At 43.2% G+C, this 13,454-nt stretch overlaps 2 protein-coding genes across 2 annotated transcripts in view; one reads left to right on the top strand and one right to left on the bottom strand.

The window, feature by feature from the left end:
* tei (teiresias) overlaps positions 1 to 13,454 on the bottom strand; it is a 94,706-nt gene that overhangs the window by 43,288 nt on the left and 37,964 nt on the right. The window lies entirely within an intron of this gene.
* LOC138912697 (parafibromin) lies at positions 9,833 to 11,510 on the top strand. The gene is made up of 2 exons (XM_070213951.1): positions 9,833 to 10,673; positions 10,977 to 11,510. Exons 1-2 carry the CDS (start codon positions 9,918 to 9,920, stop codon positions 11,316 to 11,318), a joined length of 1,098 nt encoding a protein of 365 aa, XP_070070052.1. The 5' UTR covers positions 9,833 to 9,917; the 3' UTR covers positions 11,319 to 11,510.

Here is a 13,454-nt window from a genome sequence, read left to right on the forward strand (position 1 = left end):
TCTACGTATGTGGCTATTACGGGGAACTGCCACTTCATTGCACAGGCGGCAGGCTGCCTCATTACACACACAACCGGAATGCGAGGACAATGTCGGCGACATTTACACAATGTCAACTACGAAGGCGGTGCAATTGGTATCCTTTTGGCCAGGTGCGTTGCCGTTGCTCTCGGCCGGCTGTCCTCTGCTTTGCAATTGTGTCAAATTAATTGTCAACTGTTGTCGCTCTGCTCTACTTCAGCTTCTCCATCTCCCCTCTCTGTCTGCCACACACACTGCTCTGTGCTGTGTTGTGTGCTTTGTGCGGCTGTCTCTGTCGTCTGTTTGATAAATTGCATTTAATGGCTGCCGCCAATTAAGAGCAATTTTTGCTGCCGTTGCTGCTCCGCATTTCTGTTGCCAGTTTTTGCCAGTTTGTCCCCTTTTATTTTGCCCCTGTTTCTGGTTCTGCTGCTGCTTCTGCTCGGCAGTTGCTTTCAATTTGGCCGGGTTGCAGTTTTAAAGTGACACCGAGATGTGAGCCACAGCCTGACTTGGCCTGCAAGCGAGCGGGCCTAATAGAAATTGATAGCTGCCTCAGGACCCGGGGATCCCCATCCCCACTTCCCAGCTGCCCCACTTCCCCTCCCAGCTGACCACGTTCGCCGGCCATATTTCTCACTTCAGCACGCGCGGCATTACAAAAATTAGATAAAACATTACTGGTCCTGGTATATTAAATGCAAGAAACTCGTTGGTCGGGTCATTTAGCATCTATAAAAAAAGAGAATGGACCCTATCTGCCCGTTTCCGCGCGGCCTTTTGCCGCTTCTATTTCTGCCATCACGACTTCTTTGGTATTATTTATGTCGCCGGGCGACTCTGCCAAAAAGGTCGGCACTTTGTTCCATCAGCCTTGGCGAGGCTTTATAGTGGAGGGTATATCTGTTTTGTGGTGGGGTTTGTTGGAATATAGTAGAGAGAATATAGAAGAAAATATATAAAACTAACGATTTCTAATGTCAATGTATTAAATATTTTGATCTCTTCAGATAATCGATTCTTTTGCAAATTTTTTCTCAAAAATATATAAATATTTCACACAACTTTAAAATACATTTATGGAAAATATACACACAGCTACAGTCGCAGTGTTTTCCATTCCCGACCCAAGGAGACGATGTCCTGGCGCCATTCGCCTTGGCTGGTCATTAGGCGTAGCATACTTAGCGGCTACGTGCTGTGACCAGCGCCAACCGCAAATTAAGTATACGCCGCGTTGCGCCAGCGCCTCGAAGTAAGCTGCAGTTTCGCTCTGCCCGTGCAAACAAATGCTGAGACAACAAACAGCGAGTTCCGAGCTGCGGCGGGGCAGTCAAAATGCCAGCAGTGTCCTGGCGTTGTCTCTATGCGAACAAGAAGTTTCATTCTGTTTGTGCGTCCTTTTGGCTGTTTGTTTGTTCCTCCTCCTGCCGCCCCTCCTCCCCTCCGCCCCTCAACCCCACAGAGCATGAATTAAGCGCCAAAAAATGTGCGCGGCACGTAAATAACTCCACACAGTCGCGTTCTGGGTGCTCTTTGCGAGCAAGGTGGCACGTGACCAAATTTCGATGGCAACTTTGTTTGGGGATGCGCTCCCGACTTTATCATGTTTTCATTTCGCGGCGCTGGCTTTTTAATTTGTGCACATTTAAGGGGGCGGCTGGCGAGGGCGTGGCATTTCCTATACAATTTTTTACTTACAGATGTGAGTTCACTGTTCCTTTTTTCGCCCGACAGTACTTTTTAGTGCTGCAGCAGCAAATTAATGCAAATAAAACGACGAGTCGCGCAATAAAACGCTGTTGTTTTTGTTAATTTTTCGTTATTGCAGAAGTCTGCAGCATAATTTATTTACTTGGGCTTTGACTTTGGCGCTTTTGGTTTGCCGACTATTTTTTCAATGTTTTGCCGTTTTATGTGGCGTTGGGAAATGCGCAATTAAAATGATTATTTTCCACAGTGGCACCGCCACCGCCACTGTCAGTTTTTGGCTGCAACTGCATTTCGCACGTACAGTGAATTATAACCTGCCGCATAAAAGTAAGCTATAATTTAGCGCTTAAATGATGCGTGCTTGGGCGCTAGCTCTGCGTTTTGTGTGCTCCCCCAGTTACCATTTCCCATTTCCCTGGCCAAAGCCTGGTTGACTTTATTGCATTCCTAGCACTCGACCATTTTTTATGTGCTTTAATTAATTCGCCTGACCACTGGCCCCAAAAGGGAGCCGAGGAAGAGCTAAGCTGGAAAAAAACAAAAAGGCAAATCTTATTAACTTTGGCAGACGCCCCCCGTTCGCTTTTTCACTTGCACACAAATCCAATAAGACAGCAGGGAGAATGAGGAAGCTCACAAAAAATTCGCATTCAATAAAAATCAATAATCGGGGAAAAGGGGCTTGGGGAGCTGATGAAGAAATAGCCGTAATGCTTTGCTTATTACCTTCCAATTCATTAAACGTGCCGTCAAGCCGACCAACCACTTGAATCCTCCTCTCAGCCCGACTTTCGCCTCAAACGGGTCATCCCTTTTCACTTCCCCATCGATGAGGAAGTGGAAAAAACTCAGAGGGTTTTCGGGGCTTTTTCTGAGTGATTGAGGTAGCCGAGTGTGTGTGTACGAGTTTTGATTGTCTCTTCGGTTCAGTGATTTTTTTGGTTTAGAAAACGAAAGGTGATTACGGAGAGATAGCCCTGGAATAATGCTATTAAAACCTATCCCTTCAAATTGATAGATCGTTTTGCTAGTTTTATTATAAATATTAAATTCTTTAATACCAAAACTAGTTATAAATAAAATAACAAAAACATGTCTTAATAAAATATAATTAATTATATGGTCAGTCTTACAAGTAAGTGATATCCTCATAAAATGACTGTCACATGGTGTTATTACGTTTTTGTGATGCCCAGCTAATGTTACTTATTCTTTGGCCAGCTTCTACAGTTCCCATTTAAATCAATAAATCACTCGGGCCCCCAGTAATTCCTTAGCCTAAGCAAAAACCCCCCATTCAGAACTAAAACTGAGGCCAGACAACAAAGCGCAGGCTGAGCCATCCAATTCCGATTCCACTGGCCGGCACATTCAATCATTTTTACACCCTCCAGAGCCGGGTCCTATCAGGCGTAAATAATCAGAAACGTTGGCTAAATAATAAATACATGTGAGTGAGTATTTTGTCTGGCGCTTCCTTGGGCCCGACGGACAGTCCTCTGCTGACCAATCAACTGGCATTAATGGCCGGGCCCAGCGAGGCACTTAGACTCACTTCGAGTGGCATGAAAAATGATGCAGCCGACGGCCACCACCCACCATCAACCTTCTGCCCTCCTCAAGCAACATGAAAATAAATATTAAATAATCATTTATTTTCACAAAAAACGTGTATGGTTTACTTTTTTCATTTATTGTTTGCTTTTATGTTTGTTTGCCGTAACTTACGCACACACCTCCCCTGCTGGAACAACAGTGCGTATGCGCGTTATGCCGTAAGAGGTGGAAACGCCATTCTGCCTAACGCCTCAGTGCACTGGCTTTGAGTTGTGGGTGCGAGTCGGTAGCCCGGGGAACCAGGTCAGCCTATATTGCCAGCGGCAGGCATTATGGTTTTTTGTCCAAGGTGTTTAAGGACCATTTATGTGATTTAATAAATAAATAGTCGTTTACCTGCAATCTATACAATAATTGATTTATTGCGGAATTTTCTTTTATATATTTTGGAAAAATTTATTGATTTTATAATCCGCTAGAAATTTAAACTTTTGTTTGCCATTTCAGTTCTTAATTTCACTCTCATCGCTTGCCATGATAATTCCCATAATTTCCCACTTGCAGCATTCCTCGTGCATTCCGCTGTCAGTCGAAGCCGCAAAGTGCGGAAAACTGTGCTAAATGTTATGCGAAAATGAACAAATTACCAGCAGGTGAGCTCAGAAGCTGAGCAGCAGCGAAAAGTAGGTACTCGACAAAATAAATTTTAATAAACAGAGCGCATACATCAAACGACAGACAGACGCATACACGTGCACGTTGCCACACACACTTGTGCACGTAATTGGCGGCAAAACAATTAGTAGCATTTTACAGTTTACAGTTGCTGCACATACCATATAACCTTCTAAAATATTTTGCAGTAAACTGCGCACGAATGTGCACTAAAAAAATTTACGATTTAGAAATCCAAAGACATATTATATTTAGAAATTTTTAAATTTATAAAGCATTTGCGGATCTACGGGTGGGGATTTGGGAATAAATGAAGAAATGTGGTATTCAAAGATGTTCTGCATCGATTTTAAACTATTTAAAATACAATTTACATATCTTCAGACCCTATTTCTCGGTCGAAAACTTTGACTAGCGTGGCTGAAAATGTGATTACAAGATGTTTGCGGCCAAGAACGGTGATATTCTGGAAGCACTAAGGCGAAACTTACTGCATCATTGAGCTGCGTCTGCATTGTGTAAAATTAATTATTAATTACTCGTCTTACAATGCTCAACGATATCTTATGCGATGCAGGCTGCACATTGGAATCGATTCCTTGTCATGGGTGGACTGGTAATAGGGGTAGTAAGAAGAGGACAATAGGCCAAAATAGTTAATTTTATCTTAAGCAGCCGATCTCCGTCCCAAAATCGAAACAATAGAGCATAGTGTAAACCATTTAATTCTTTAAGGTGACTTCGTTTAAATAAAGCACTCATTTGAGGGAAGACTAATTATCAAATTATAATTTGCCTACCAGAAATATTAGCAGTTAAGACTAAGAAAAATATTTACAAGGTATAGAATGCGTGAACAGCAAAATTGTTTCTGAAAATCCCCCAACAACCAAATTACAGATCCGCCACTGGTATTTAGAAAAAATAAAAAAATGAAGACTACACCCAGAAAAATGATGGACAACATTTTAGGTCATGCATGGCCTAAAACATTTTAAATGGACTGAAAGTTCCTTTTTAGGTCATGTACTGCCTAAAAATTTAAATTTTTGGTATATTGCCCTACTATTTAGGTCCCGTATAGCCTAATATTTTAGGTCATCGTGGGCCTTAAAATTAATGCATTTTACCTAAATAAATTTGCACGGAACCCCTGATACCGTTCTAGCGACGCTATAATTCCCAACCAGTTATAGCGCGGCTTGCATGGTAACCCACTTCGATCGTTGAATAAAACAGCGATTTCACTGCTGAACAGTGAAGCCTCTTCGCTCGTTTTTGTGTGTTGGAATAATGACGACTTCTTGAAGACTAAGCCGACATTGACCTCGAGTTAGCTATAAATTTCTCTGTATTTACTTTATAATATGAAACATTTTTCAGTACAAATTTTTAGGCCAAAGAAAGCCTAAAATTTTGGATAGGGGTTTTCTCATATTTTAAGGCAGCCAATTACCCAAAATCTAGGCCAAAAATTACCCCATTTTAGGCCATTAATGGCCTAACATTTTAGGTCATACAATCCTACATTTTAGGCCATTCAAGGACTTAGCTCCAGTTTAAGGCCAATTTTACCTAAATTCTAGGCCATTTTTTGACATTTTAGGTCATTTTTTTTTCTGGGTGTACATAAAAAAAATAGGATCCAATACCCAAAATGAATAAATTCGCAGAATTTTATAAATATAGTTTTTTTTTAATATACAATGGGAAACAACAAGAATGGGAAAGTTTTTCTCCGAGTGTATGGAGCGGCAAATGCTGCAACAAAAGCTGACGAGCTGACTAAGTGGCGAATGTGATGAGCTTTTGGCCAGGAGCACAGACAGACAGTCTGAGCTGACGCACGGGTGAGGGCAACAGTTGGCAGGTGAGCCGGTGAAAGCCCGAAAAGCGTTGAAACTTTTGACACACTTGGCAATTGAAATGCATTTGAAGAAAAAAAAGGCCACCCACTTTTTGAAATAAATTACGGTAATTTAGGAGAGGCGAGACAGGCATACACAGGCATTAGCATACGTGCGCATATTGTTAAGGAGAGAAATGAGTCAAAGGAAGCTGGCAATATGTGTGTCGCAATTTCCGTTTGAAGTGCACTTCCTGCCGGCTGGAAAATGTCATGCAAGCTTTTACTCGCCTGCACACTCAGTCGAAAAACTGGTATAACTTCATCTTTTTTCATTGTCAAACTAACTGTGGATAGCAAATTAAATGCACATAAGAAATCAAACATTCAGAAATCAAAGAATTCGCAAAATACTATATTTTCAAACACAGAGACAATTTTCTCTAAGTGCAGCTAGTCGTCAAGGTTGAGTCGTTGATTGCCTGCACGAGTTCGCTTAGAAGGAAAGACTCAACTCAACTTTGGCCTAATGGAAAAGTCGCAGAGCGGAATGTATATTGCTATTAAAGCTTGCGACATCGCAGCGCTTTAGAAAATCGATATAAATATTCTGTCATAACCCAGTGCAAATAAATTCCAGAGTTTCCGCTTAATTTCGTGTGCTGGCATCCGTTCTCGGATTCAATTTTGTGGGGAAGTTGCAACAGCTGCTTGCAGTTGAAGAAAATCAAATTGAATAAAAAAGTTTCTCTCTGGCCAAGTGGCCCCTGCGGGCGGAAGTGCCAAGAGTCGGACCACATGGCGAATGCTTGATATTTCGCAAAGCGAGTTGACAGGCAGCAACTGGCCACTTGAAGTGCAACTGTTGCACATCAAACAGACATCAAAATGTGCAAACATGATGGAGAGACATCCGAGTGGACACGTCGGGAACGGCAAAGGAAAGGAAAGATGCCAGATACTAGAAACAGATTGCAACTGCGGCTGCAGTTGTCGAGTTCTTTCAAGAACTCGGAAAAGGTTAGCGCACTCTGGGCTGAATGGTATCTGTGTGTGCTGGCACAGCCAGGACAATCAAGTAAACAAACGGACCTCCAGTTCATATCCTGTGCAGCCTGTCACTCCCCTTTAAAGCCGCCTGGGGTAACAACTCGATCGGAACTTGGTCCTCGCCGTGACAATCGACGAAAGTGGGTCATTGAAATTGATCGGCAGACCCGACACTATTTGCCCGCTTAACAAGCGTGTTTCCATTCTCCGATTATGGCTTCACTGCACCTTCAGCCGAAGCCAATCTCATTTCCATTAAATTGCCCTGCCTTGCGCAATGAATCTGCTCGGAAAGCGAAAACATAATGAAAATAATTCGCCAAGGAAAGTAATAAACTGTCAGCCCTCAAGGGAGCCAAGCAAACACATGAGCACTGAGAAAAAGGGTTCGAGTTTTATAAAATAAAAATAAGTTACTCATACTGAAGGGATTTATTCCAAAACCATTGCTGCATAAAAATTTAGTTCTAAAATTCAGAAAACTTTTAAATCACTAGGATTTGGAAATGGACAAAAATGTTATATTTTTTAGAGATCCAGAAATTTTCCATATTTAAAGGTGATTTGGCCATTGAATAGGCGAGATTTTTATATTTTTTAAATACATTTTTATGAGTGTTGAATATATAAAAAATATTTATCTTCGTTATAAGTGCAAAGCAAGTAATTATAATTCAAAGTGAAATGATTTTATATCTATATCAATTTCTACTGCTTCTCTCCGTGTACATACTATATGCATGTAAACCTGGGTGTCCTGTGTGTGAGCTTACATGTGTTCGTGTCTCAATGGCGCTTTATAGTGATGTCGTTGGTCCTCGTATTTGTTTAGCCTGGCATTTTATTTTTACTGTTTATAAGCTGACAAAATTGTTTTTCCCTCGACCGGCTCCGTCCGTCCCGTCGAGGGTCGTGTGCCATAAACGGGCCAACGCTGCGGCTACGTAATAAAACGAGAGAGCCACAAACAATAATTGGCCAAGGTCCGTTTGGGGGATATTTGATGGCCTTGTCTTGTCACTGAGGCGAAATTAGTTGCCATTTGCGTGAGAGGATCGCCAAAGGCAAGCAAAATTCCATTTCCCTTCTGCTGGTTTTCCCTTTTCCATTCCTTTACCGATGCGATGCGATTCCATGCAGTCGAGTGCAAAACGCTGGCTAGCGATGATTCCATTTCCCCGCGGCCAGAATAGCTATGCGTGGTCGCATTCTTCTCTGATTAAATTTGAAGTTATGCACTCGCATCTCGTATCCGCTTCGCTGACTCTTCGCAAAAAGAATCCTGGCTATGGGTATCTAAATGCGGCCAAAAGGCATTCCGTATCTATGTCAGTAAGCCATTGTTTTCAATTTCAATTCCACTGCATTGTTTTCGGCCTCCCCGTTCCTCATGGCCCTCGCATCGGCTATTGTGGGGTCTCTCGTGGCGGATTTCTTTTGCCCCATGGCCCGTCTACGTGAAATAGGAATCCAAAAACCAAATATGAAACTCCCCTACTGTCATATTTTTCCTGTCATAATGCCATAAACCTAATTAGTGCCGAGCCGAATGGGCAATCAGATGATCCTGGCCATCCCGCCGCTTTAATTAACATGCAAAAATACCGTAGACGCAAGGTGAGCCTTTCGGTTCATCGCATTTTTTATGCCGCATTCTTGGCGTGGCAAAAAAATGCCCAGCCAGTTGGCAATACAATTTGCCGTGACAAATGCGGCCATAAACAAAAATGGCGACAACGATGCCGCCGCCGCTGCCACCGTCGCCAATCCGCCATTCAGGCATTTTCTAGTGCATCGCCGACAAAATGGCTGCCACAAGAGTCTGGATGAAAATTTCATTTCCCAAGCTGCGATGGCGGCGACCTTTTACCGTATTTATCACACGCGAAACGAAACCCGTCCGCCAGCCAACTTTCTGCTTTCTGCTTTCACCCGCTCGTTGTCGTTTTTGGTAATGAAATTTCGCTTTAGCAATTACTGGCTTCCCGGGGCTATGGCCGCGATAACTGGGGAATCGGGCGGGGGATGCTTAGCTAGCTAATAGCTTTTGAGGCTGGCTGGCTGACTGGCTGACTGGATGGATGCATAAATTATGATGGGACCTCGAGTGGTCCCCCCCTTTCAGCAGAAATCAATTTCAGGCTTCGGCAGCAAAACAAAGCGGAGCGACGCTGGGGAAAAATGCAAGAAAGCCGAGGAAAACAAAAACACAATTTATAAAAATATTTTCATGCCTTGCAGCTAAAATGTTATTAAAGTCAATAACATAAAGCCGGGACAATTCCTTCTGCGACGCTCTCCCGGGGTGAGGGTGAAACTTTGTCAAATAAAAATAGCTTACAAATAAAAACAACTCGAGGCGGAAAAATAAAAATCATTGGGCAGAGGGAGAGGGTGCGAGGCAAACAACTGACCAAGGCAATGTAATAAAAATAAATAATGGCTTTGACAAAAAATAAACGATGGCTGCGAGAAACTTTGAATATTTATGAGTTTTTTATGTGCCAACAAAGGAGGTGAGCCAAGAAAAAAGCCAGCCTCTTAAAAAGAGAGTTGTAAAGTGAAAGCCAGAATTTTTCTAGCACTGGCGATTGAAAGAATTCGCAGTCATAAATGAATGAACTTAATTATTGAGAGCAATGAGTTCATTTTTAGCTTCAGAATCTAGACTTTTCCTGAGAAAGCGATTTTAATTTCTTTAGTAGAATCGATGATATATAAAAACGAGGTTTTCACTATAGCCAATCACACTAGTATTTGAAATAAACATATCATCATTTTGAATATAAATAAAAATGTTTTTTATTTAATATACCAAAAATAATATGACCGAATTAAATAATTTGGCTGAAATGCTATCGATAGTGCCAAAACCACCCATGCTAATACCATCGATACTATCGATTTGATAATTTATAATTTACATAGCAATTAAATTAGTATGCCTTGACTTTTACTTCAAAGCAGAAAGACTCAGTAAAAAGAAGTTGTCAGATTAAGTTCGAGTTAAGAGAAAAAATTAAAAAAAAATTCTACCAACCAGCTAATCCTAAAAATGGACCCGAATTCGAAGACCCTTTCCCAGACCATGACCGTGGAGGCCATAGCGGCCATCAAGGCCAAGCGCCTGGCCATGAAGAGGGAGCTCGACGTGGAGGGGAAGCGATTGAGGATGATGCAGCGGGAACAGGAGCGTCGGGAGCAGGAGCTCCAGGCGGATGAAGTTTGCAGGCGGGCCATAGAGCGCGAGCGGCCGCATCGCACCCGCGAGGAGCAGCTGCTGGGCGAGAAGGAGCTGCACGGAGTCCTGGAGTGTGTCTCCCGTGTCTACGATTTCGAGCGTCGACGCATGAGGCCCAAGCCCTTGGATCCACCGCCTGCAATGCTACGGGAGGAGCCGGTGGTGCCGCCCCAACTGGAAACAGTGAAGCCGGCGTCCAAGTGCAAGTACAACCGCTATGGCCAGGAGAGATTCCTCAAGGGCCAGCAGGAGTTTGGCATCAATCCGCAGGGCAGCAATTTGGAGAAGGCCACGTCGTCGGGATTAAACCCAGGGAGCAGTCAGCGTGGGAAGACCAAGTCGGCGGATGTAAATACCTCGAATGGTGACCCGCGCAAGTTTCCCCGCTACTATAAGCCCCTCTCCCGGATGCCCATCATCGTGGTGCCGGCAGCACTGACCAGCCTGGTCACCCTGCACAATGCCAAGCAGCTGCTGCAGGAGATGCGCTACGTGTCCGTGGAGCAGGCTCGCCAGTCCATGAACGTTGGCCAGCATCTCGACGAGCTGATCATCGAGCACCGCTTTCAGGTGGGTCCAAAATTCGATGTTTAATTAATTCATTACTTTAACAACGAAAGAAAAGCCAACATGTATTTTGATTGCAAGTCACACAAAAGCCTACTTGATTTGTATAGCAAGCACCTAACCTTTACCTTTATTGCATTCGTAAAAAAATTATGTAACATGAAGAAGGTAGAGTTTCCGTCCTTATAAAGTATATGTTCTTATGTACTCAAAACTAGCATAGTTCGGCCTGAAAACCACTTGGAATTTATAATCCATTTATGCTTGCTTTGTGGCCTAATTACCTTTATGAAATGCAAATTTCAGGGCGAGCTGCTGAGCTATCGGGTCATCGACAACGTGACCCGCCTGACCTCCGGAGAGTGGGATCGTGTGGCCGCCGTGTTCGCCATGGGACCCCACTGGCAATTCAAGGGCTGGCCGCAGGGCGGCGACCCCGCCCTCATCTTCCACCAGGTGTGCGCCTTCCACCTGCACTTCAAGGACTCGCCGGTGTGCAAGGAGCTGCGCAACTTGCAGGTGCACCCACTGGCCCTTTCGCCGCACGAGCGGCACTCGGACTGCGGCATCCTGACGGAATTCTGGAACAAACTGGACCGCCACATGGCCGTCCATCCGCGTCAGTTTGCGTTCATCAAGCAGAAGTAGGGTGCTCAGTGAGCACTTTCCCCTTGGGCCACACAGATATGCGATAAGCGGGGAAATCAATAAATGAAATTGAATAAGCCAGAACAAAGGACGAAGGACAAAGACCAAAGGCACACACACTCACAATCACACACAAGCACACATGGGGCGGTGCTGCGTTAATAAAAAGTGAACGGGCGCATCAGAAAAATATATCACGTTTGTATAAAAATCATATAAAAACGTTGCGAAAACTGCAAACTTGGCAAGAAAATTAAGAGCACAAACAAGTCGGAAAATGAGGAAAACGGGGGGCAGGAGGGAAACTTGGCACGCGTGAGACAAAAGCTAAATGACACACAAAGGAGCAGTTGTGTGCGTGTGTGTGGAGGGAGGTGGTTGTTGGTGTACTTATGTAAGTCACTGTGCGTCCCACAAAACGTAAAGCTGTCAACGGCGTTCAGAGTGATGGCGAAAACAGAAAATGGGGTGGCAATAGAGATTGGGGACCCACCAAGAAGAGCAGTGGGCGCTATAAAAATCACTGGGAAAATGACACACACATGTGTGTGTATTTAAATAAAATGCGTGCCAAGGCATTTGCATGTGGGTGTTAGGTGGGATATGAAGCAATTGGCAGGCGATAAAGGCTGCCAACAGGAAATGCACTAAGCGATTTAACAGTGGAACGCAGAGAATGAAAAAGGTAACATCACCTTTATTTGGAAACAACTTACAAAATATAAACCCGAATATAAAAGACAAAGACCGAAAAAAAACTAAATATAAAACGATGACCAGTTTCATATTATGTGGTATCAATTTTGACTTTTAACATCGAATGTGTCTTTCTCACTCTCACTCTTGAACTTTTGCTTCTTACTCTTTTTTTCGACGTCAGAGAATGTCCGAGAGAGAAAATATAGAATGGTAAAAACGATATGCGTTTAAATACCTGAAATATACCATGCGCATATCGATTTGATCCCGTTTTATTTTTTTTAGTGTATATTTGAAAACTGTGACCCATAAATGGGTGGCTTTATCCCACTGTCTGTAATTTGCTGGGTAAGTAGCTTCACATTCTCGGCTTTCCTTCAGATAATTTTCCAACTTACGCAACAAGAAAGCTGAAGGTCTTATGCGGCCCTTGGCAATCGTCCTGCTTCTGTGGGCGTGGTCGTGTGTGGACAAATCGAGTTTCTCTGCCAATATTCAATTTTATAAATTGAAGCAAAGTGAAAGCGGAAAAAAAGTGGGAAAGAAATTGAATTCGTGCTAGAAAAATGTATAAAACTTACGTACGAGGACTTTTCCGCACGAACTTGACGCAAGGTTGATTCAAACGATAACAGCTTGGATTACATCACTGAGAGTGGGCGATTGTGGCGTTACAATTAAGAAACGACGGCTTTAAGTTAAGAACCCGCCTTTATTTATCGCATCTTTCAGCAAAGTGGGTGTGTGAAACTAATGCAAGGACAATAAATTCACGAAATGGGTTGGCAATAAATTTCCGAAATTTGCATTCGGAGAATCCACACAAAATCTGTCGCCGCTTGGCTACAAGCTGGATTCAATTGCAATTGCCATCGGCAAAGCCACCAAGTCTCTTTTGCCCTTTTCCCCAGCGAATTGGACATAATTTAGCCTCAGCTGACAGTCGCTTTACTTTGCATCCCATCTTGATATATCTCCCCTGCTAGCATTATTTTTCCGGATTAAGCTCACATTTTTTGCAGTTCATTGTAAACAAACTGCAGCCAATATTAATGAATTGACCACTTAAGAAGATTTTTGGATCGCCACTCGAAAGAAGTGAAAATTGAATCGATATCAGCTGCTGGCATTACAGTTGGCTTAAAACTGATTACACACTGACTCGCACAAGTTTATGCCCAAGTGCCCGAGCACCTACACATGTACCACGTGTACATATACATATATGTATGTACGTATATAGATATCGTACTTACGCCAGGACAAAGTTTTTACTTCACACCCAAGCGAGATTCGAGAGCTGAGAGCTGAGAACCGAGAAGCACTTTGAGCCCCCATAAATCCCTCGGTTGCTGTGAGAAAGAAAAAGAACAACAACCACAACTACGACTAAACTATGGCAAAAGTTTGCAGTTCAAATCAGTAAAAAGTCAACTT

Source organism: Drosophila takahashii, chromosome 2R (assembly GCF_030179915.1).
Source record: "Drosophila takahashii strain IR98-3 E-12201 chromosome 2R, DtakHiC1v2, whole genome shotgun sequence".
In the NCBI taxonomy this organism is placed as follows: domain Eukaryota; kingdom Metazoa; phylum Arthropoda; class Insecta; order Diptera; family Drosophilidae; genus Drosophila; species Drosophila takahashii.

Excerpts from the sequence above, each read along its gene's own strand:
- LOC138912697 (XM_070213951.1), top strand. The coding sequence starts at position 9,918 with ATGGACCCGAATTCGAAGACCCTTTCCCAGACCATGACCGTGGAGGCC. Across the intron at positions 10,674-10,976 it reads TCATCGAGCACCGCTTTCAG|GGCGAGCTGCTGAGCTATCG; the intron begins GTGGGTCCAAAA and ends TGCAAATTTCAG.